Raw genomic sequence first — 23209 nt, forward strand, 5'->3', positions numbered from 1 at the left:
GCCTCCTTCAAACAGGGCTCCTTAGGGAGTTTGTTGGGAATGTTCTCAGAGAGGGATTGCGAGAGAGAGGTTAGTGGAGGCTCAAAATGAAGATATATGTATTTAAGTGGTCCCCAAACTGTGATCTTTTGAGTGGTTTTGGACTTCAGCTCCCAGAAGCCCAGGCTATTGGCCAACATGGCTGAGGCTTCTGGGAGCTAGAGTCCGAAATCTCTTAAAGGGAACAGTTTGGAGTATTATATATCAATGGTCCCCAAACTGAGCGTTTCAAGAGATTTTGGACTTCATCTCCCAGAATCCCACACTGTTAGCCAACATGGCTTCTGGGAGATAAAGTCCAAAATTATTTTAAAGGGCATAGTTTGGGGAGAATCACTGATATACTTGAACTGGGTTAAGGCTCTAAGGCAGTGCTTCCCAAACTTTGGTCCTCCAAGGGCTTGGGACTTCAGGTCCCAGAGGCCCCAGCTAACCCAGCAAACAATCAGGAATTCAGGGAGAGGAAGCCCCAAATATCTATCTTCTATTATTTATTGTCACTAGAATTCCAAATAGTATTCTATTCCATGCCACATCAGAGGAAAGAGCCTGTGATGCTGCCACTATAGCAGACAAAGCAGAACTGAAAGGGCAATGCAGTTACCATACATCTGAAAGGAAAGGGAGTGGGGTACAGTCAGAAATCTCAGCTTTCTAGAAGGTGCTGAGGAGAAATTTGCACAAAGACCACAATGTTATGGATGTATTGGCCTCCTCTCATTCAATAACAATAGAGTAGAATTTACCCAGGACCTGACATGAAAAGTCTCTGCATTTATTCATGTCATACTGTTGGCTGCTAATGGCAGGGGTCACAGAAACATGCAGTGTTGGAATACAAAACTATATTTTATATTACTTGGAAGTGGAATTGATATCAGCAGTTTTTAGAAGCAGTCACAAATTTAATATAGTGGCATTACTACACAAACAAAAAAAAAGGGAAAATCTCCCTAAATGTAGCAAAAATAGCTACTATACAAAATCAAACAACTGTTCATAAATCCTACATTATAACAAGCAAAACTGAGACCCTAGTTTGGATCCAATCAAATAAGCAGCAGAATGGCAATGACAAACCCCCTCTGAAGAAGCTTGCCAAGAAAACTCCATAATAGGGTCACCTTAGGGTTGCCAAAAGTCAAAAATGACTTGAAGGCACAAAACAACAACAACAAAGCACCACTGAACTTAGTTAACCATGATTTAAATCCCACTGGTTTCAATGGGACTTAAGCACAACCAATTTAATCAGGGTTCAGTGCAGTGATTAATCTTTTATGTTTTGATGGACTTGAAAATGGGAAAATGGCAATTATGAAATTACAGAGATAGTGATTAGAATCAAAGAAACTCAAAAAATGATGCATCCCAGGTTGCTAATAAATGTACTGCTGATAAGCAAAACACACCACAAACTCTAGGAAAATACTGTTTGCAACTTAATGTTCAGCAGGGCATGAAATACATAATTTAAAATAAAAATGGAAAATGCAATTAAACATCTACAGTTTAAATCCCATTTGCCATTATAAATCACCCGAGGAATTCCAACTCTATTTCTTTACAATAGTAATATAGCTGCATGTCTAGTAATTTTTTCAGTATTTCAAATGCTTCACCCCTTAAGCATGTAGTAATTTAAGTAGCCTAAACTAGAGGTGTAGAATTATTGTTTGGCTACCCTCAAGAATTCACCTCAATTCAGAAAGAGGTTGTTTGGACTTATTCTCAATTGTGTGAACTTACATACAGTCAAGGAAATCCAAAAATTGTTTATTGAATAACAGAAAATATTATATAAAACCAAGAGAAGGAGGAGGCTGAGGGATCTGACTGGATTCTTTCAGGCATATTCCTACAACAAACTTAGTGCTATTAAAATACATAAAGTAGCTACATTATTCCACTAAAATACTGAGGCCAGCATATTATTTTGGTATCAAATATGTTTATTTTTTTAAAAAATCACTATTGAAGCACTGTACAGTAATTGGCCATGTGTTTTTAGGATTCTAGCAAACAGTAACAGCTAAACCAACAAAGGGGAATATTTTGCCCACCAAATACTATTGGTATGTGACTGCCATCATCCATCACCACTGGCTATGCTCACTACATGCAACGTTGTCTAGGAATGATGGCATGATGCAGTCCAACAATATCTAGAGGGCCACATGAGCCCCACTATTGATCTAACACGTCTGTTTGGAAACCTAACTGATTTCAATTTACTCATTAGACAAAGTGTTTAATTGTGCATAGTATTATGTATTTAAATGGGATGTGCACTGTTATGTAACAGAATGAAGTTTATGAGTAAACTTCCAAGCAGTATTGTGTAAGAAGTGGCTTACCTCTGGATACAGATGAAACCGTTTGAGCGTATTTATTGTGCAAGGATATTCAGTGATATTATCAGCCATAATTTGCAACACGCCACTAAGAAATGATGGTGCTTCAACAATGGTCTTGTAATATGAATAATACAAGCCCTAAAAAGAGTATACATTTATGATAGGTTAAATTATTCAGCGATAATCTGATTATCCCAATGCCTACAGTAGCACAGATCAGTAAGTTATAGCTAATAATTAAATCCCATTGAAGCTGCTTAACTTTTTCCAGACTAAAATAACTGAACAAAAACAGAACACCACAACAAAAGCTTGTCCACTGTGGAGTATAGTAGCTGAAAGGAATTTCTAGCTGGCTTGCAATACTTTTGCATTATACTGAACTGTAATAGTCTGTTCAAAATAATCTGCCAGTGCTTTATACTATCAAAAATGAAACATACAATACTCACCATGAAGATCCATTTGGTACTGAGGTAGCAAAGGAATCCATGCAGGCCCAATTATACCACTACTACCCAGCCAGAGGTAGGAACTACACAATTTAAAACTCTGCTGATAAACTGACTGCTCTGGCCCCCTTTCCAGTTTGTTTTCATGACCAAGCTAAAGAATTTAAAATGAAAAGAAGGAAGGCCAAAGGCCTACAAACAAAAGAAAAACATGGAGCTAAACAAACACCAAACTGAGAACACATTTTGAAGATCAACTCTTCCTGTCAAGTACAGAATACAGACAAAATGCAGTCATTTCTTGAGAAGGTATGGATTCGTCCTCTGCACCAACCCAGAATGGAGTTTCTCAGTCAATAGCCAGTCTTCTTTTATCCCTCCTGTGAGAGGTGTGTGTACCTCAGCTACCCAGATGACTTTAAGTGAGTTGTGGATAACTGAATGACATCGTGAAATACATTCTGCCAGGGGAGTGTCTGACTATAACTCATTGGGACAGCACCCCTTTCCAGGTTGGCCCTGCAGGTCCAAATCTTCAGCCCTAGATCTGACATCTATTCTTCAGTTAACAGATTACAGTCAAAGGCTGTGACCACATATCCACTTTACAAAGGCAGCCTTCTCAGCACAAAGATGTAGCCATAGCACAGTGGCTACGCACACAGATTGGAGAATCATTGCTGGCCATTTATTTTACAATAAGGATAAGGCCAATAAAGACTTGTATAACTATTTCATAAGGAATGTCTTGTTGAAAGTATGGAAAAACTATAATAAGATCATATGTTCTAAAATACCGCTTTGGGCCTCACCCCAAGAAGCCTTATTTAAAACAGACCCATATGGGGATGAAAGGTGGATCAGATATACTGTATATACTTGACTATAAGTCAACCTCATGTATAAGTCAAGGCCAAGTTTTGGAGCCAAAATTACAGATTTTGATAAGACCTATGCATAAATTTAGGGGCATATAGCAAAAGATCTAAAGGATGAAGCAAAGGAAAACAATGTCAAAGAACTTTGAATATTACAGCAGCCATAACTCTTTGTGCTCACTCTTAAAGCTGGATGGATGAGAGAGTAGAGGGGGCCAGTGCTTCCAGGACAGATTATACTCTTGCCTTTCAGAAGGCAATGGTTCCTTCTTTTAAGTAAGACTTAAGGTGGAACAATTACACTGACCCATGGATAAGTCGACTTAGGTTTTTGGGATCAATTTTTTGACTTAAATTTCTAGTCATTTCTTATACATGAGTATATACAGTAAAAATATTGTGACTAAACAAGGGAATGAATATAAATTAAGACCAAGGGAAGAGTTGGAAAAAGAAGGGGCAGTAAATAATTAGTTTCAGTGTCTGCAACTCAAGGAAAGATTAAACAGATAAAAAGGAGGGATTAGAGGACAGGAACACAGAATTGGCAAATATACAGGTATCAGATGACAATAAACTATTATCGAAAATCTATAAATATCTTTTGAAACCATTCACTGAGGATGAGATTATAAAAGAAAATATGTTAAAATGGGCACAAAACTTTGGCCACACTTTAGATATAGAGCAATGGGAAAGAATTTGGAAAAAAAGATTACATTATACTAAGAGTCGGGACCTGAGGGAAAATTACTATATGGTATTTTACAGATGGTATCTGACCCGACATAATAAGTAAAATTTACGGTAATACTAATAATCTATGTTGGAAGTGTCAAAAGGAAAAGTTATACCACATATGGTGGCCCTGCAAGAAAACAAAGAGAATATTGGGGGAAAATACAAAAGATAATTAATAAGATATCAGTGATAGACTTAATGAACAAACAAGAAACCTTGTTGTTAAACATGATAAACAAAATGGAAAAAAAATGGAACAATATTATTACATCGGATAACAGCGGCCAGAATGGTTTTTGCCAAATGTTGGAAGAAAGAGAAGATCCCAGGTATAGAAGAATGGGAATTAAAGATATACAAAATAATTAAAGTGGACAGATTAACTTGACGTCTTGACTATGAAAGTTCAAATACTTAGAAGATAGGGGGGGAGTTATAAATTACAGTATTTGATTCTGAAATGGAGGGGGGAGTAATTAAAGTAAAATACCAAGGCGAGTAAAAGGAATTTGTTCTCATTTTACTCTCTTTTCTCTATTTCTGTTAAAGCTATCAAATATAGATAGTTACAAATAGAAGTGTTGATGTATATATTTACAAGATAATACGTATATAATACCTGAACATTACTTAGTAAAACATCAAAATATTTGTGTATAAGCTACAATATATTATAGATATAAAAGAAAGTAAGAGGTTAGATGTGTCATAGGAGGGTAAGGTGAATAGAATTAATATTTAGCAAGAAGACAATGAAGATATATAATGGAAATATATCAATGAAGATATATAATGGAAGAGACCTTTGTCTGACAAAGCAAGAAACCCTAACACATGATGGATTTCTGCCTAAACCAAGTAGAGCCCATGATGCAATAGGAAATACTTTCTTCCAGCTGTATAAATTAGAGTGCTGTGTGGAAGGCTTATGTGCTACAGCAGTGACCTGCTGGATGGCAACTGAAAGACAAACTACAGAAACACCATCCAGGCAGTCAGCCTGCGCATGTTTAAGTCTGGGTGCCTCACTCATCTGTCCTATATCGTGAGGAAGTCTGAGCGATATGGCAGCTTGAGGTGGTTTCCTTGATAAAGGTGCAGAAGCTAAGCAAACCATGGCTGCCTGGTCCACCATGGTGTGCTCAAGATGCACCTTGCCTTGTCTCACTGTGTCTTGGCTATCACCCTGGAAAACAGAAAAAAGGAGTTGCATGACAGGGTCTCCCGAATAAAACAGTAAGGCATCATCGTGTGAACTCTTCCCCACAAAGAACCTTGGAACAGAATATCTTGCACGGCCTGAAGTTGGGATCCACTTGTGCTCAATCTTTTGAAGACTTCTTGAAACGTGTTGGGATGGATTCTTCACTCACTGCAAGAGACTAGCGTTTTGCTGAGAGTATCCACTAGATGTTCTTCTCTCCTGGAAGATGGAGCACACCAAGATGGAGATGCCTCTGTCAATACAACAGTTTTAGAGATGAAGTGTGAGTCGGAGCAGAGTGCTTGATTTCATTGCACCTTGCTTGCTCAGACAGTATATCACCATGGTGATCAACGTTCCCATGCAGGACAATTTTGAAGGTTCAAAACACCTTTTCCAGAGTTAGCATCTCAAGAGCACTGATGTGGAGAACACTCTCTTCTAGTGTCCACTACCCTTTCAATGAGAAACCTTCCAGGTCAGCTCCCAATCCTTCCATGGAGGCATTATTTCTGGGGACTGCTACTTTGGGCTGTGGAAAAACAAAGAGCATACCGCCCTAAACATTCCTAGGATCAATCCAGCACACTAGTGATCAGTGAACACTCCTTGCATAGTGAGACACAGATGAGGAAAGTCAGCAAGGGGATTGAAACAGGACCAGAACCAGGCCCCCAATGGATACATTCTGAGCACTGCTAGCAGCGTTATTGACTTTGGCGCTCTACAGACGGGCGCAATGGGGCGCCGTCATGACGTGCGAGGCGTGGTGCTTCCAGACGCCCCTCACTCCTCGCACGGGACGAGGGAGTCAAAATGCCGTCGCCCTGTACAGATGGGCACCGCCATTTTGACGCAACGGACACTTAGCGTCCGCACATCACAATGCCAATGTGACATCGTGAGTGCGCCACTGGCGCACTGCGGCGTCATGATCACGATGCAAAAAGAACCCGCTATTTGCGGGTTCTTTTTGATGCGTGAGGAAGCTGCACGGTTTGTCTGCTGCAGCTACCTCGCACAGCAAAACAAGGCGCGGGTAGCACCCTTTTTGGGCAGTCTGTACCCCACCAATGTTGAAGTAGTGAATCCGAGGAGTACCTGCATGTATTTGCGGCCACTGTGTAACTGTACAAACACCTCTAAATAGCTCTGAGGAGAGTTTGGTACTGCTCCTCTGGGGAGATAGGCTGTTGATTTACAAGAGTCCAGAACGGCACCAATAAACTTCAGCTTCTGGGACAGTGCCAGATGAAAATTTTTAAGATTGACAATAAGGCCCAACAAGTCTAGGAAATAGAGTGTAGTAATATTGATGATGTCAAGGAGACAGGATCACAAATGGGGAACAAGGAGCCAATCGTGGATGTAGGAGAACACTGCAAACCCTTGTTGCTGAAACAAAGCCTCCACTACTGCCATGTGCTTCTTGAACACCTAGGAAAAGTGGAGAATTCAAAAGGAAGAACATGAAAATGAAAAGCCCTTCTTCCCAAAGAGAAACAAATGAAATGCCTATGCGTTAGTTGAATTGCGATATGAAAATAAGCATCCTTTACATCCAAGGTCACAAATCAACCAATCTGTTTCTTGCAACAGGAGAAGGATGGATCAGAAAGTGACCATTCTGAGATGTCTGGGCTGTTTTTAAAAGCTAACATCCTGAAGGTCCAAGATCAGGGAAAAGCTTCAGTCTTCTCAGCCATGATGGCATGGTGGAAGAAAAAAACCCCATGCGATTGGTGAAGAAAGGATATGTACAACAACCCCTTTGAGGAGAAGAATGCTGACTTCTTCAATGAGTTTGCCAGAGGGGGGAGTGATGTACACTACCCCAGAGGTGTGCAGTCCCCAAACTCAATACCCCCTCCAGACAATGTCTAGGACCCAATGTTATAGCTGCCGAGGCATGATGATGAACTGAAAGCCTGTTGCCAAAGAAAGCAGTGGTGGAAAGAAGGGTAGCCGCAGAATCAAAAACAATGCTTGTCCTACTCCTGAGGCCTCTTTTTGTATGACTGGAGGAAGTATTTAGGAGACAAGAAGTTCTAGCAGAAGGATGCAGATAGAAAGACTTGGGAGAAAGACAGAGGAGGTGGGAGATATTATTATTATTATTATTATTATTATTATTATTATTAGAGAGTTAACAAATCTATATAAGCTCTAACCATTTCAGTTCGAAATGCCATTTCTCTTTCCAGAGTAGATAGATGAGAAAAGTGTCTGTTGTTCTCAAAGAGGGTTTTCATGTGGAACCTATACAAACAAACAAAAACAAAGAAACACAAATAAATCTTAAGACTAATTGAACTCAGTATTGCATTGTAATAGACTTACAATTATGTCAACAAAAGTAACTGGTCATTTAAGATTACCTCACTTTTTACTTATAAAAAGGGCTGGAAGAGGGAGAACAGTCTATCACTCCTCTACCAACCCACTGGGTTTCAATGCTGGTTTCCAAGGAGGGAGCCTCCGTAAATGGGTTGCTGAAGGGATGGAGTGCTTCAACCCTCCTCCAGAAGATCAGTGGGTTTCTAATGTTAACCACACAATAAAACCCATTCTTCTTCAGCCACTCTCTACTATCTCTGCCAGTCTACTTGTTCATCTACCGTACTTGCTAAGGCTATATTTGAACTGTCAGTATTCATTCTAAAAACTGAAAGTCTTCCATTTCACATCTGCCTAAACAGCAGAAGTGGTTAACATATAAGAGGCTTAAAAGAGTCCAACACAGATCTTCCATCATTAACACTATATGACAAGCACATGAAATCAGAGTAAGAAGAAATGTAAAAAACACTTTTTTCTCCATAAACAGGCCAACCCCCATATCCGTGGAATATATGAAGTTTCAGTTATAATAATAATAATAATTTGTTTTATTTATATACCGCTATTCCAAAGATCATAGCGGTGAACAGCAAGTCAGCTAATTAGCAAGTAAGCTAATTTGCCCCCAACAGTCTGGGTACTCATTTTAGCGACCTCGGAAGGATGCAAGCCTGAGTCGAGCTTGGGCCCTTTTGCTGGTCTTGAACTCGCAACCTTGTGGTTTCGAGTGAATGGCTGCAGTACAGGCATTTAACCACTGCGCCACCATGGCATTATCCATGGCTGAAAAGATAAAGATACATCCCATAGAGTTGTGCTGGAAAATGCCTATGAGAGTATCCTCTCTAGGTTCTCCAAAAAAATTCTATATGTAGTATGTTTGTACAGGAAGTCCTCCTTTTTTAATAATAGGGTTCACTATTACCAGCAGTTTCCGGTATCCACAGTTAAGTCCAGGAATCAAACCCCACTGATATGTGGGTCGACCTGTACAAAATTTGCACATGGGAAATTTTCATCATCTGACCTAATCTGCACTACAGCTACAGTACTAGACATCAAGTGGAAAGGAAAGACACAAGCCTCACAACAGTTTGCTTGCCCCATAAAACTTATCATACTAAAGGAGCTACACTGACTGTCAATACACTTCAAGATGCTGGTAATAACATTCAAACTTCTAAATGTTTGGGCTTGGGACCTCAGTTTCTGAAGGAGCACTTCTCCCTGTGTTTGCCTATCCTTCCCTCTGTGTATGCCTGCTGTTACTCTTCTGTGTCATCAGCGGGAGCAATACAGTGCAAGTGGACATGAGAGTGGGCCTTCTCTACTGAGGCAACCTATTTATCTTCGTAGATGTCAAATGGGCATCAAAGTTCATTTCATTCCAGTACCAAGTTAAAATATGAGTTTTTTTTAATTAAAGCTTTTAGGGAATAAATAATTATTTCCTAAAATGTAAATGTACATGGTTTAAACCAGGGGTTCCAAACCTTTCTGACTCATGGAGCCCTTTTTAGAATCAGTTACTATGGCGGAGCACCTATGTAAGAGGCCTACCCTATGTCTTACAAGTTAATGCTGTTTAGGAGTAGGGTTACTTTTTGTTCCTTATTCTTTAATTTCATTCAATTTTTATTTCTTTCATTTTCTTGGAGCAGCCGCGGAGAACCTGGGAAGTGCATGCGGAGCCCTAAGGCCTCCTCAGAGCACAGGCTGGGAACCGCTGGCTTAAACCATTCTAACATTTTTAACTTTAACTTATCAAATTGTTCAGTATGCTTTAGTCTGTTTAAATTATATTTATTACTTTAGATAATGAATTGATTTTACAGTATTTGCATACTGCCTAAGATCCCATAATATAGAGCACGATATCAATTTTTTAATAAATAAATAAATCACAAAGAAACAACTATTATAGGCAGAGCTGCTTACTATGGCTCTCTCCTAGAGATAAACTTACCAGTGAAGGATTCCTGCAACAGCAGCTGTTTCAAAAATAAAAGATAGACAAACTCAATCCGTTTTCCAAACAGCTTTTAAAAATACATGTCAACTTCTCAAGGACTCCATAAACAAGATAGCTGTAGAAACCAATTCTGCTACTTTATAGAAGACTATCCTATATTCTAATGCATTTAGATAAAACAACACAAGACAGAGTGAGAGTACAATTGAAAGAGATACCCAAGTTAAACTATTCACATACTAGCTCCTCAAACAGAAGCCTGAGGGTGTTATAAGAAAAGCTGTATCTAATCAGGAGCTTTTCATCTATTCAGTTTAGCACCCATGTGCTACACTGCAAATGTGGAATGCTAATATTAAAATGTCTGCAAACACAGATGGCCTACATCCCATTAATCAATAATAAAAATAAATCCAACTGTTACTTCCATCAGTGGAAATATGATAAATTAATATATATGTATGTTTGGCTAAATTAATCTACTTTAGCTGGACCCAAGAACTGGATTTAGGTAGCCATCTTTCAAAGACGACTCACGCTTGTAGAACCATGATGGCCCTCCAGACACTGTTGAACCGCTGCTCCAAACAGCCCTAGCCAGTATAGGCAATGGTGAGATGCAGCCTCAAAGTATCTAAGAGGTCACAAAATTTCTATCCCTCCTGTACACTATTAATGCAACCTCTGCTATGTGGCATGAACAGAAGAGCTAGAATCACCCATGCAAAAGTCAAGGGGAATATACACATGTGTCTTATTTTAAATGTTACTGCCTGGATATGCTCTTGCAATCAAACTGGGGAACGGGGGATCTCAGGCATTTGGTCTCCATGTGTCTAAAAATGTGAGTGAAGCAGTAGCTGTGAAACCTCCTTAAAATGTTACCTTTATTCCAAAGCATTCCTGACACAAATGCATTACTTAAAATTCTACAAAGGAGTAATTATATAAACATACAGAATTTATGTTGATGTGTAAGAATATCAAAAAGTAAGCATCTCATTCTCATGGCCTGCTTTTTAACAGTTTTTAATAATATAAAGTTAAAGATGTGAAATTTTACTTATGGAAGTCAAACAGTATTAATACTGTTTTACAGCTGTTTATAAGAACTCACACATACTGTATACTTAACATTATGCACCAAAGTAGTCTCCACATCATCTATGTGCAATCAAAAGCACATTAATATTTAAGACTTAGGTTGCATTTGTACGTGCACCAATCTGGAAGAAAGGGCCAGAACAGACCAGGCGGCTTGGGGGCACGGTGTTTTGACATTGAACGTCCCTGGAGTTGCTTGATGCTTTTTTCCAGCCCAAACAGGCAGATCTTTCCCACTCCTATTTAGGCCGGTTTGGGGGCAGATTGGGGCCGCAGCATGTGGTTGCCAGTGCGGGGTCAAGGGGCCCCAGGGAGGCCCCAATCAGCCCTTTGGGGGCAGTCTCTTTCACCTCTTAGTCCAAATGAATAATATTTACTTCTGGGTAAACATGTGTAGGGATACCCTGTTAAAGAACAGAATTTTAAACATATGTATCATCTCACCTAGTACAAGAGTAAGCCATATCTTACTATCTGCTCTTGCGATTCCTATAGCCTGCAGAATGCCTGTTTTTTAAAATTAAAAAAAAGATAACTATTAGACCTTTTACTACTTAATCCCTCTTTTTACAAAGGTACAATTTAAAATATGTTTGGAAATTTGAAGATGCTGTTGTTGTTAACTGCCAACTTGTGGAGAATCCATGAACGAGAGGCCTCCAAGTCACTCCATCATTAACAGCCCTGCTCAGGTCTTGCAGACTCAGGGCCATGGCTTCCATGATTGAATCTATCCACCTGGAATGTAGTCTTCCTCTTTTCTACTGCCTCCTACCTTACCAAGCATTATTGCCTTTACTACTGAATCATGTCTTATCCTTATCCTGATATGGCCAAAGTACGAGAGTTTAGTCCTCTTGGTATCTAAGAAGAGTTCATCTTAATTTGCTCTAGAAATCATTTATCTTTTTAGCAGTCCAAGGTTGAGGTGATTTTCTTCCTATCCATTTTCGTCGCTCTAGCTTTCACAACCATACATAGAAATGGGAAATTCAGTGACATGGACAACCCTAACTTTCTCTAGTTCCTTCCTAGCTGCACTTTCAAGTCCTACTCTCCTTTTGATTTATTGACTGCAGTATCTGATTAATGTATTCTGATTAATGACTGAGCCAAGGTATGGAAAATCTTGAACTATTTCAACGTCTCCAAGATCTGCTTTAGTTATGTAAATCATCGGCCGTCATTATTTTTGTTTTCTTAATGTTCAACTGTAAACCTGCCTTCAGGTGTTCTTCCTTTATAATGGACCCTTGTTATACGCTGGGGTTTGGTTCCAAGATCCCTCATGTATAACAAAATCCGTGGATGCTCAAGTCCCATTAAATTTAATGACATAAAATGGTGTACTTTATAAAAAATGGAAAATCAAGGTTTGATATTTGAAATTTATATTTTTTTGAACATTTTCAAACTATATATGCTTGAATCCGTATATAAAAAAATCTGTGTATAAGAAGGGCCGACTGTACTTTCTTTGGTAACCGTTTCAGCTCTTTGCTATTTTCTGCTAGTGTATAAAAACGGATCTATGGTGTCATCTGCATATCCTAAATTGTTGATGTTCCTTACTCCAATTTTCATGTCTCCTTCCTCAGAGTCCAATCTTGCTTTATGTATGCTATGTTCAGCATACAAGTTAAACAGATAAGGTAATAAAATACAGGCTTGCCTGGAACTGTCCCCATGCCAACTAAAAACCATTCTGTTTCTCTGCGTTCTGTCCTAATAGTAGCCTCTTGTCCTAAGTACATGGTATTCATCAGGACAACTGAATGTTGTGGCACACTCATTTCTTTAAGAGTGAACCATCATTTTTTTGTGATCTACACCAGTGGTCCACAAACATTGGTCCTCCAGGTTTTTTGGACTTCAGCTCCCAGAATTCTTGACAGTGGGCCAAGCTGGCTGGGGCTTCTGGGAGTCCAAAACATCTGGACGACCAAAGTTTGGGGATATTGATCTACACAATCAAAGGCTTAGCTGTAATCTATAAAGCACGGGACAATTTTCTTTTGAAATTCATTCATGTATCCTGTTATCCAATATATGTTTGCAATAAGATCTCTAGTGCCTCTTCATCTCCTGATCCCAGCCTGGACATTCAACATTTCTCACTCCATAGATGGTAAAATTCATTTTGTGGAATTATCAACCATCTAAGATACACAGATGACACCATAATACTAGCTGAAAACCTCACAGACCTAGAACAACTACTGAAAAAGATCAAGGAAGAAAGTGCCAATGCAGGCTTACTGTTGAACATAAAGAAAACAAAAATAATGACCATGGAGAATCTACACAAATTCAACCTAGAGACAACAAGGAAACAGAGATAGAGTTCTCATAACTGGGATCAAACATTGATAGGAACGGGGGCTGCAGCCATGAAATCAGAAGATTAAGAATGGGGAGAGTGGCTATGAAAGAACTAGAAAAGATTCTAAAATGCAAAGATATACAGCTAAGCACAAAAGTCAGATTCATACAAGCCACTGTATTCCCTATTACCATGTCTCTGCCAACTCTATGATTCTGTGTATGGATGCGAGAGCTGGACCATTAAGAAAGAAGATAGGAAGAAAATCTATTCATTTGAGATGTGGTGCTGGAGAAGAGTGTTGAGGATCCCACAGACAACCAAAAGGACAAACAAATGGGATCTAGAGCAGATCAAGCCGGAAACCTCCCTGGAAGCCAAGATGACCAAACTGAGGCTGTTGTACTTTGGGCACATCATGAAAAGGGAGGACTCACTGGAAAAAACAATAATGATGGGAAAGGTGGAGGGAAGCAGAAAGAGGGAAGGCCACATGATAGATGGATGGACTCAATTAAGGCAGTCATGGGTATGGGTTTACAGGACCTAAGCAGAGCAGTGGAGCAAAGGGAGTCTTGGAGATGGCTCATCCAGAGGGTTGCCATGGGTCAAAACAGTTAACAACAGCAACAACTTCTGAGTGCCTGCTCAAAGATATTTAGGGTGTGAACTAGAGTACTACATATCATTTTCTATGTCAGACCCTTGGATTCTAATGTTAACATAACAGCAACTTCGGGTATTAAAACAAACCCTCTCCATGCTAATGAAAACCATTCTGGGAAATGGCTAACAGAGGCGTCACGCCTTTTCTACCATCCTTCCAGACTCTGGATTCTGCCCAATTGGTTCTGAAGATGACACCTTCTGCTGAGTTCACAGAAGTGCCTTGCATCAACTTTATCCAGATTCATTTTTTAAACCCCATGAAATCCAGCCCCTTCCCATTTGTAACATCATGGCGGTAGAATTCAAAGACATAGCTGTGCTAGTCTGGAAAGTCAGGCCAGTTACAGACCGGCACTTTAGTGCGTGACGAGCACGCACTAGGGTTACAAAAGGGCAGTGCTTCCGCACCGCCCTAACCCTAGTGCATGCTCGTCACGCACTAAATGGCGGCGGCCCTTCCATACGGCCGCCGCCGTGAGGACGTCACGGCCGCGCCGCCTCTAGACGGGGCGGCGCGGACGTGACGTCCTTGCTCCGCGCAAGGGCGCTTAGTGCGCCCTGAACACGGAGCAGGAAGGAGCTCCGTTTCGGAGCTCCTTCCTGGTTTAGTCCGCTGGGGGCAGCCTTCAGACGGCTGCGCCCAGCGGACTAAAAGAGAAAGGGGCCAAGCGGCCCCTTTCTCCTTCTCCCCGCCGCCGCGGGGTGTCCTTGGGGCTTAAAGCCCCAGGGACACCCCTTTTCAGGCTGCGGGGAAGCGGCGTTTTGCTGCTTCCCCACAGCCTGAAAAGCGGCGGATCGGGGCCTCAGCGGCTGCCGCTCTGCACACTGAGGCCCCGATACACTGGGGAAAGGGGCAGGTGCAGACCGCCCCAAATGGGCTGTCTATAACCCGCCTCAGTATGCAAAGGGATCCCTTTGAGGCTAACTGAAAGAAAGAAGCTGGTAGCATGAGCTTTCGCAGATTCAAACCTACTTCCTCAGATGCGCATAAACACTTCATTGAATGAATGCACCTGAAGAAGTAGTTTAGAGTCTCCAAAAGCTCATGCTACCATCCAGTGCTGTCACTGTGTGTGTGTGTTTGTGGACCAGGCAACAGCCCAAAGGGAGGGTGTGTGTGAAACCACTGCTCCTCAAACAGCTACATTTTGCAGGAACAGGCTGTGGCATTCAGCTCAATGCGAGGAGAAAAGAGTGGCCCCAGAATTATTATTATTTTTCTTTAAATTAACATTTCAAACTTCAAACTTTTAATTTTTTTAAAGAAAAAAATTGAAATTTTTAAACTCTTTAATCAAATGTTTTTAATGACGTCACATTTTAACCCAATCTTTGCTGTGTGCATTAGGGTATTGAAATCTGAACGCATTTAGGTTTTGCCTGAGGATATAGTGATTTGACTGCATTTAGGTTGCGCATTAGCATATACTAAGAAACAGAGCGCTCCCTCCAGTCCGTCTGCCTTGGTCCAGGCCTCAGAGGGAGAGGAGAGCTGCTGGACCTGACCCCCTTCTTTCTTCCCCACCGCCATTCCCTTCTCCTTTTGGGTCATGTCTTTTTAAAAAGAAAATAATCATTGTCAGCCGCTCTGAGCCTTTAGGGATGAGTTTAAATACCGTAAATAAATAAATATTGTGATTTGAACGCATTTAGGTTGTGCATTAGGATGTTGTGAACGCATTTAGGTTGCGTGCTAGGATGCTGTGACTTGAACGCATTTAGGTTGCGCATTAGGGTATTGTAAGGCGAAGGCGTAATATTTTTCTATTTCGCTAGTTTTTATTATATTTATATATATATATACACACACACACACACTCCCTCTCCTCAGGCTTACAATCCAAGTTGTTTTTCTCATTACTATTAGCGTTATGTCCAGCGGTGTGTGTGTGTGTGTGTGTGTGTATATCTAGAGAGAGAGAGAGATTGTGATTTAGGAATAACATTAGCACCAGGAAAATCCCATTACTAAGGGATTCTGTGTGTTGTGAAATGGGGGGAGGCGGAGGAGGAGGTCAATGGAGGGAGAGGGTGTGGATACAAAACGTGTCTAATGTACAGATTAGGAAGAAAGGTGTCAAGTGTATGGTGTTATTGCACTGGAGAGGCATACAAGACAAGCCCTTTGTAAGTAAATGAGGCTGTAGTAGTGATACCAAGTCTAAGATATGGGGAAAGTGTAAACCTAGGGAGCCATTTTCAGTCAGGTGTGTGACGTATAGCCAAGCTGTATTGTTCTCTATGTGCTTTGTATCTTTTAATGTTACATGTAACAAGGTCCCAACGGAGGGAGGGAGGGAGGGGCTGTGACGTCATCCTGCGTGACGTCACTGCTGCCAGCTGTTAGCCTCGAAGGCATCCCTTAAGGAGCCCTATGAAAAAGGCATCCTATCCGCAGTTCCACTGTCTTCCGCTTGAGGCGCTGCCTCTCACCGCGCAGCCACTGCTGGCAGATCGCGACGCCCAGGAGGACGCGGCTTCCCTCCGGCCTCTGTCCGTCGCCCCTGGGCCCTCTCCGGCCGGGACCCCCTCCTCCTCCTCCTCCTGCTGCTGCTGCTGCCCCTCTCCTGCTGCCACCAGCCCCTCCAAGCAGCTGCATTTCCGGGGGCTGCTGCAGCCCCTGATCGGCGCCAGCGTTAGGGTCTGCCTGCTGCTGCTGCTGCTGTTGCTGCAGCTGCTGAGGCGCCGCTTCTCCCTGGTCTTCTCCCTCGGGAGGCGGAGGCAGAAGGGGAGGCGGAGGGGGAGGCGGAGGCTCTACTCTTCTTCCTCGGCCCCGGCCCCTTCTAGGGACAGCCATTCTCCTCAGCGTACGCACAAGCACACTCAAAGAGAGGAAATGGCGGCAGAGGACTGCCCTCCCTCACTCTCGGCTGAGAGCAACTGCCACAAAGAAGCCGGTGGTAGCGGTTTATATAGCGCTGAGGGGCGCGCGAGGCCAGGCCGACGACCGTTAAACACTAGCGAGGGGGGAGGAGGAGGAGGAGGCCAGGGCGCATGCGTGCGAGGCGAGTCCGAGACGACCGTTAAACACTCGCAACTAGCGCCGCGCGAGTGTTTAACGGTCGTCTCGTACTCGCCTCGCGCGCATGCGCCCTGGCCTCCTCCTCCTCCCCCCTCGCTAGTTGCGCGAGTGTTTAACGGTCGTCTGGGACTCGCCTCGCGCGCATGCGCCCTGGCCTCCTCCTCCTCCCCCCTCCCCCTTGTTTCCTCAGAGACAGATCCATTCCTATCTCATTCCTCTCAGTCTCTCTCTCTCTCTGAGGAGATGAGAGAGAGAGAGAGAGAGAGAGAGTGGGGTGGCATTGGTTCTCTCTCACCTTAGGCTTGGCCTGTTTTGACCATTGTCCTCCACAGTTTCATGGCTTTCCCTTTTAATTCAATACATGACATTATTGGCCTAGATCTATTTGCCCTCCACGTTTCCACTTCTTTTTCAGTTCAGTCATCAAATGAAATGTTTTGCCCAATTACATTTGCCCAACACATTTTCCTATATGCTTGCTAGCTGATGCCCTTGGAGCCCATATCCATACTGTTGTTGTTGTTGTTGTGTGCCTTCAGCCTCTTCTTAGTGCTTTATTCATCATAGCACAATTCCTGAGGAGGCTCAGCTACACAGGAGTCGTGGGGGTCCAATTTCACTAGATCATTTCATGGGGAAGGGGCTAGTCTAAGGGGTTTCCCATACATATACACACACACTCGCACCCATTCTGAGACACATTAAATTGTCACACAACAAAAATGTTGAGACAAGACCATACTTAGCTGTTGTGGAAGATTTTGCCCCAGTGACACAATTGCATTGTACAGATGTTTTACTTGCTGCCATTAAAATCTAGGTGGTTAAACCAAATACCTTTAATCAGCTGACAGGCTTACTTTTCTATTATTGTGTAGGTAAAGTTAACACAAATGTCTCTCTTTCACACAGTTGCAAAAGTGGCAGATATTGCTGCCAGTAACATTTAATGGATGTATGTGAAAATAACACCAAGAGATGGCACTGAATGCACAAAACCACCCAGAAATGCAGCCAGCCCTCCCTGTCCACGCATTCTGCATCCATGGCTTGAAAGATGCCTTTAAACAAAGATCCAAAGAGCAAACCTTGATTGTGCCATTCTGTATAAAGGACACCATTTTACTGTGCTATTGTATATCATGGGACTTGGTCTGTATAGGGAGTCCTCAAACAAAACCCCAGTGGATACTAAGGGCCTACTGTATGCACTTAATTTCTTTCATTGTTCTTCCTCTAGTAAGTCTAAGGAACTATTATTATTAAAACATTTTTATTTTAAGCAATACTTTGGTTTATGAAGAGCAATCAATACTTCATACACTTTCGTGGCACATTTAATACATAGATCTTGTAGCACCTTTGAGACCAACTGAAGGAAAGAAATTGGCAGCATGAACTTTCATAGTCTACTTCCTCAGATGCATTTGGTGGAGAAGAAGTAGACTGAAGTCTACGAAAGCCCATGCTGCCAGTTTCTTTTGGTTGATCTCAAAGGTGCTACACGATCTCTCTGGGTACTTGATTCTACAGACTAGCATGGCTATATATCTTTGAATTCATGACACATTTAAGTTACTAATGTGTTTATTTATATTATTATTATTTATTATATTATGTTATTTATTTATTATATTTTAAAAAAATCATCACAACACACAAAGTACTAGGAAAGCTGAAGGAGTACCTGTGACAGGTTTATGTTGTTGTGGAAAGAAGTGAAATGAGAAAAATATGTACTTTCTGCCTCTCAGAATATTAGATATTGGAACCAATGAACCATCATTTCTTCTAAGAGTGAACTCAAGTCACTAAGTGCCTATCATTTTGGAAGTAAGACACGTTTTGATGTGTTAACATACATGACACCCCCACATTATGTATGGCATTTCACATCTTCCTGTTTTCCTATCTGGAGCTAGACATATTTTGAAGAGGTCATCATGATGACCTTTGGATCAGCAGGAAGCTTCCCCATGGGAAGAGCACCTGAAGACATGTGAAGGACCCAGGTAATATCAAGATACAGGTTCAATGGGTTTGCTGATTGGTCCATCCTAGTCCAAGAGGATATGCTTTCATTGCACTAAGATGAGGAAGATCATATCCTCTACTTGCCCCTTGCCATGTTCCAAACCTAAAAATGTGGTCCCTGTGTATTTGTCTTCTCCTAGCTAGATGCTGGGAATGTGTGACAGTGCAAGAGGGACATAGCAAAACAGTGGGATTGCTAAATATTGGCTGCACTTAAGGCAATAGGCCTCAGGATCTTTGATCACAATTCCCATCAGCCCCTACTCATGATAAATGATAGCATTAGTCATCTACTACGTTCCAGAGGGCCACATGATCCCCCGACTAGGCTTGCTAGTCATATCCTACCAGATGGGGAAAGGCCATCTCAGCAGGGACTTTGCGCTTCTTATTAAATCTATATGTAAGTGACCATATAAGGCAGAGATGGGTGAAATGCAGCCTTCCAGATATTGTTGTGCTGCATCTCCTAGAACAACTCAGCATCGACTGTGCTGGGTGGGGTTGCTGGGACTCATAGTCTATCAATGTCTAGACAGCCCCACTTTGCCCAGCCCTGATTTAAGACATTCTCATAGTACCGCCAGCATTTCAAGGCACAAACAGTTACTTTTATCTAACTTAACAGCGGGTGGATAAAAGCATGTGGGGGTGTATGTGTCGTAAAGTGGTATTTAAAAAAGGTGCAAAAATTCTAATTCTGCATATGAATTGATTTTGAATTTCTTTAAAAAGCAAAAAGTAATTACAGATGACTATCCAAAAAACAATGAAAATGTAGATTCAGAAAATAACATACCAGTGTCAACATGGGATCCAGAGGATTAAAACTATACATAGAGGAGTATATTTGCAGCTATTCAGTAAATCTGCAAGGAGTGTGTCCAGTTTGATTATGTTCAGAAGGCTGACAGACCTTAAGTGGGTTACAGCTGAGTCCTGCTGAAATCAATGTGAAACGTTAGTCATGATTTACAATGCAAACCTGGATCTTGTCAGTAGCGTCAGACTATGTTCAGTGGCTAAGTGGTATGGCACTGCAGTCTTTAGTCCTTTGTAGAACGGCTGCGGTGCATGCTGTGATAGAGAGGGACAGTAGCAAAACTCATCTCTGTTGGGAGAAAGACCTGCCTTCCCAGCTCCTTCACTGGTCAGAGGGCAGATTTCTCTGCCTTCTCCTTGCCACTGCTTGAACCACTCCACTGCTATACAATTGGCTCTCCTCCACCTTTGTGGCTTTCACTTTTGCAGATTTGATTATTCATGGTTTTAATATGTTCTCTCTAGGAATCTGTAATTTGGGTCCTTCAGCATGACTCCATGGTCAACTTTTGCTAGAAGTCGCACTGGAGGACCTAGAGATTGGAAGAGAGAAGACTTCTTTAGGCATTTGTAGCTCCTCCAGTGCAATTCTCTGGTCAGCTTCTGGCAGATGTTTACCATAGAGTTGTACCGGAGAACTAGGGATTCCTAGGAGTTTATCAGATGCGGGGTTTTGGTGATTTTCCCTGCCTATCGCGCAATGTTAGCGTCACCAACGTTGCGCAATAACGTGAAAGTGCGATGTTCTTCCAGACGCCATTCATTTCTATGGGAGCCCGTTGCGCAACACTCCCGTAGTTTTAGCGTCATCCCTCCCCTTTTTGGGCACTATGGGAAAAAAGGGAAGTCAGGCCTTTGTCTCCCGTTATCCTTGCGAATGTGTTGTGAAATGGTTTGGTGTGGTAGGCAGCAGCGCAATGCAACGCAAAAGTTACTGATTGCAAAGTTCCCATGATGCAGGGCTGCTTTTTCACCCCATTCCCTTCCAGTGGCCTTCCTTTTTCAGGAAAACCCCGGGGGAGGTGGGGAGGGGGTTGCTCTGCCCTGCATGAACACCTAGGAGGCTAGAAATGTAAGGGGCCCCTAAGGGTCATCCATTCCAGCCCCATTCCTCTGCCCTGCGTGAACACCTAGGAGGCTAGAAATGTAAGGGGCCCCTAAGGGTCATCCATTCCAGCCCCATTCCTCTGCCCTGCGTGAACACCTAGGAGGCTAGAAATGTAAGGGGCCCCTAAGGGTCATCCATTCCAGCCCCATTCCTCTGCCCTGCGTGAACACCTAGGAGGCTAGAAATGTAAGGGGCCCCTAAGGGTCATCCATTCCAGCCCCATTCCTCTGCCCTGCGTGAACACCTAGGAGGCTAGAAATGTAAGGGGCCCCTAAGGGTCATCCATTCCAGCCCCATTCCTCTGCCCTGTGTGAACACCTAGGAGGCTAGAAATGTAAGGGTCCCCTAAGAGTCATCCATTCCAGCCCCATTCCTCTGCCCTGCAAGAACACCTAGGAGGCTAGAAATTTAAGGGCCCCTAAGGGTCATCCATTCCAGCCCCATTCCTCTGCCCTGCATGAACACCTAGGAGGCTAGAAATTTAAGGGGCCCCTAAGGGTCATCCATTCCAGCCCCATTCCTCTGCACTCCTTTTGTGTGTGTGTATAAATGTGTGTTCTGCGTGAATATGTGCAGATATATATATGTGTTTGTGTGTGTGTTTTGCCTTGATGTGTGAAATAGGATACGAGAAATCAAGGGGACCCTAAAGGGGCATCCAGTCCACCCCCTTCTTCTGTCCCGGAGGAATAAATGTGAATATAAAGACCCGTGTGTGTTATCAGCTGTTGTGGATACTGTGAATATGCCGAGAGATTTATTGGTATGTGTCTCTGGCATATATATGTATATCAGTCTTGTCTGCCTGTATTTATAAAGAGGTGTGTGTGTGTGTGTGTGTGTGTGTGTGAATATATATATGTGTGTGTGTGTGTGTTCTATATGTATATGTATATGTATATGTATATGTATATGTATATGTGATGAGAGCAGGGTCTGTACCTATAGTTACATCTCATCTAATCTGTGCAAGGGACCCCAAAGGGTCATCCAGTCCAGCCCCTTCTTCTGTCCTGAGGAAATACATAGGATCGCAGAGATGGGAGAGACTCCAGTCCAGCCCCTTCTTCTTCTCTGAAGGAATAAATAGGACCCTAGAAATGGAAGGGACCCCAAAGGGCCATCCAGTCCAGCCCCTTCTAACCCTAACCCTTCCCCCCCTCCTTTTTGTTAAAGAGCCAGGCACAAAATGCCCCAAAGCGTGCTCATTTTGTCAAACACACCTCTTATGATCTGCCCTTGGCCCCATTTCCAACCCCAAAATGCAAGTTAATGCATCCTGTATCCCCCACTCCTTGCCACCCCAGAATGCCTCTTCTACATGTAATAATAATAATAATAATAATAATAATAATAAATTCGTCACCTCGTAAATGCCAGAAAAGGATGCGATTGTCATGCATTCTTTTATGACTTTAAAAGCACTTCAGAGCTATCCCTGCATTCCTTGCAAAAGCATGTATCGTTTTGCCAATTGCCTACTTGACATCAGCAACAAACGTAACATTCAAATGTTACATTCGCATTTTAGCATGGATTCTCTAAGGAAAAAAAAGTGCCCTTTCATTGTTCCCTTTCCCTTTCATTAGCTGACTTCCAGCAAAGGGATACTGTTGCAAAGGGCAAATATATATATATATATATATATATATATATATATATATATGTGTGTGTGTGTTCTTCAGGAAAAAACACTACAAAACATGCGCTCATTTTGCCAAAAATAGTTTATTTAAAAAGGGAGGAAAGTGCCTGATGGGAGCTCTGTTCATGCCCTGCCTTTGACCTGACCTGAACTGCCCCCTTTCCTCCTGCTTACACTTTGCCATTGCCTTCCACTGAGGCTGAGACAGAGTGACCTGTCAGTTCCACCTGACCCATGGAATCAGTTGGGAATAAAATGGAAATGCAGCTCAGGCATTCTGACTGTAGCACATATAACACAAACAACAATAATAATAACAACAACAATAATAATGGCGCTTAAGTTCCAGGAGCAAGAAGAAAGCAAGCACCCCAAAAATCATGTGCATAAATTGTCAAAAGAGGCTGCTCCTGCTGCATCCATTTCCCTACATCCCCAGCTTCTCTCCACAGCCCTATTTCCCTGAGCAATCCTCCTCATCCTCTTCCTTCCTTCCGAC

General features: G+C 42.2%; 1 protein-coding gene across 3 annotated transcripts in view; it reads right to left on the minus strand.

Annotated features, from left to right (window-relative positions):
- Positions 1-16949, minus strand: part of LOC149309556 (protein C-mannosyl-transferase DPY19L1-like) — a 90515-nt gene extending 73566 nt beyond the window's left edge. For all 3 annotated transcript variants that reach the window (XM_089532727.1, XM_089532728.1, XM_089532726.1), the window contains exons 1-5: positions 16513-16949; positions 11532-11594; positions 9978-10002; positions 7843-7930; positions 2397-2534 (exon numbers count right to left, since the gene is read on the minus strand). In XM_089532727.1, the coding sequence (XP_089388853.1) occupies positions 2397-2534; positions 7843-7930; positions 9978-10002; positions 11532-11594; positions 16513-16876 (678 nt within the window). In that variant the 5' untranslated portion in view covers positions 16877-16949. The remainder of the gene's footprint in view (positions 1-2396; positions 2535-7842; positions 7931-9977; positions 10003-11531; positions 11595-16512) is intronic.
- Between the last annotated feature and the right edge of the window lie 6260 nt (positions 16950-23209).

This window comes from Sceloporus occidentalis, unplaced genomic scaffold, assembly GCF_023333645.1.
Source record: "Sceloporus occidentalis isolate IW3139 unplaced genomic scaffold, rSceOcc1.0.p SCAF_7, whole genome shotgun sequence".
NCBI classification, from domain to species: domain Eukaryota; kingdom Metazoa; phylum Chordata; class Lepidosauria; order Squamata; family Phrynosomatidae; genus Sceloporus; species Sceloporus occidentalis.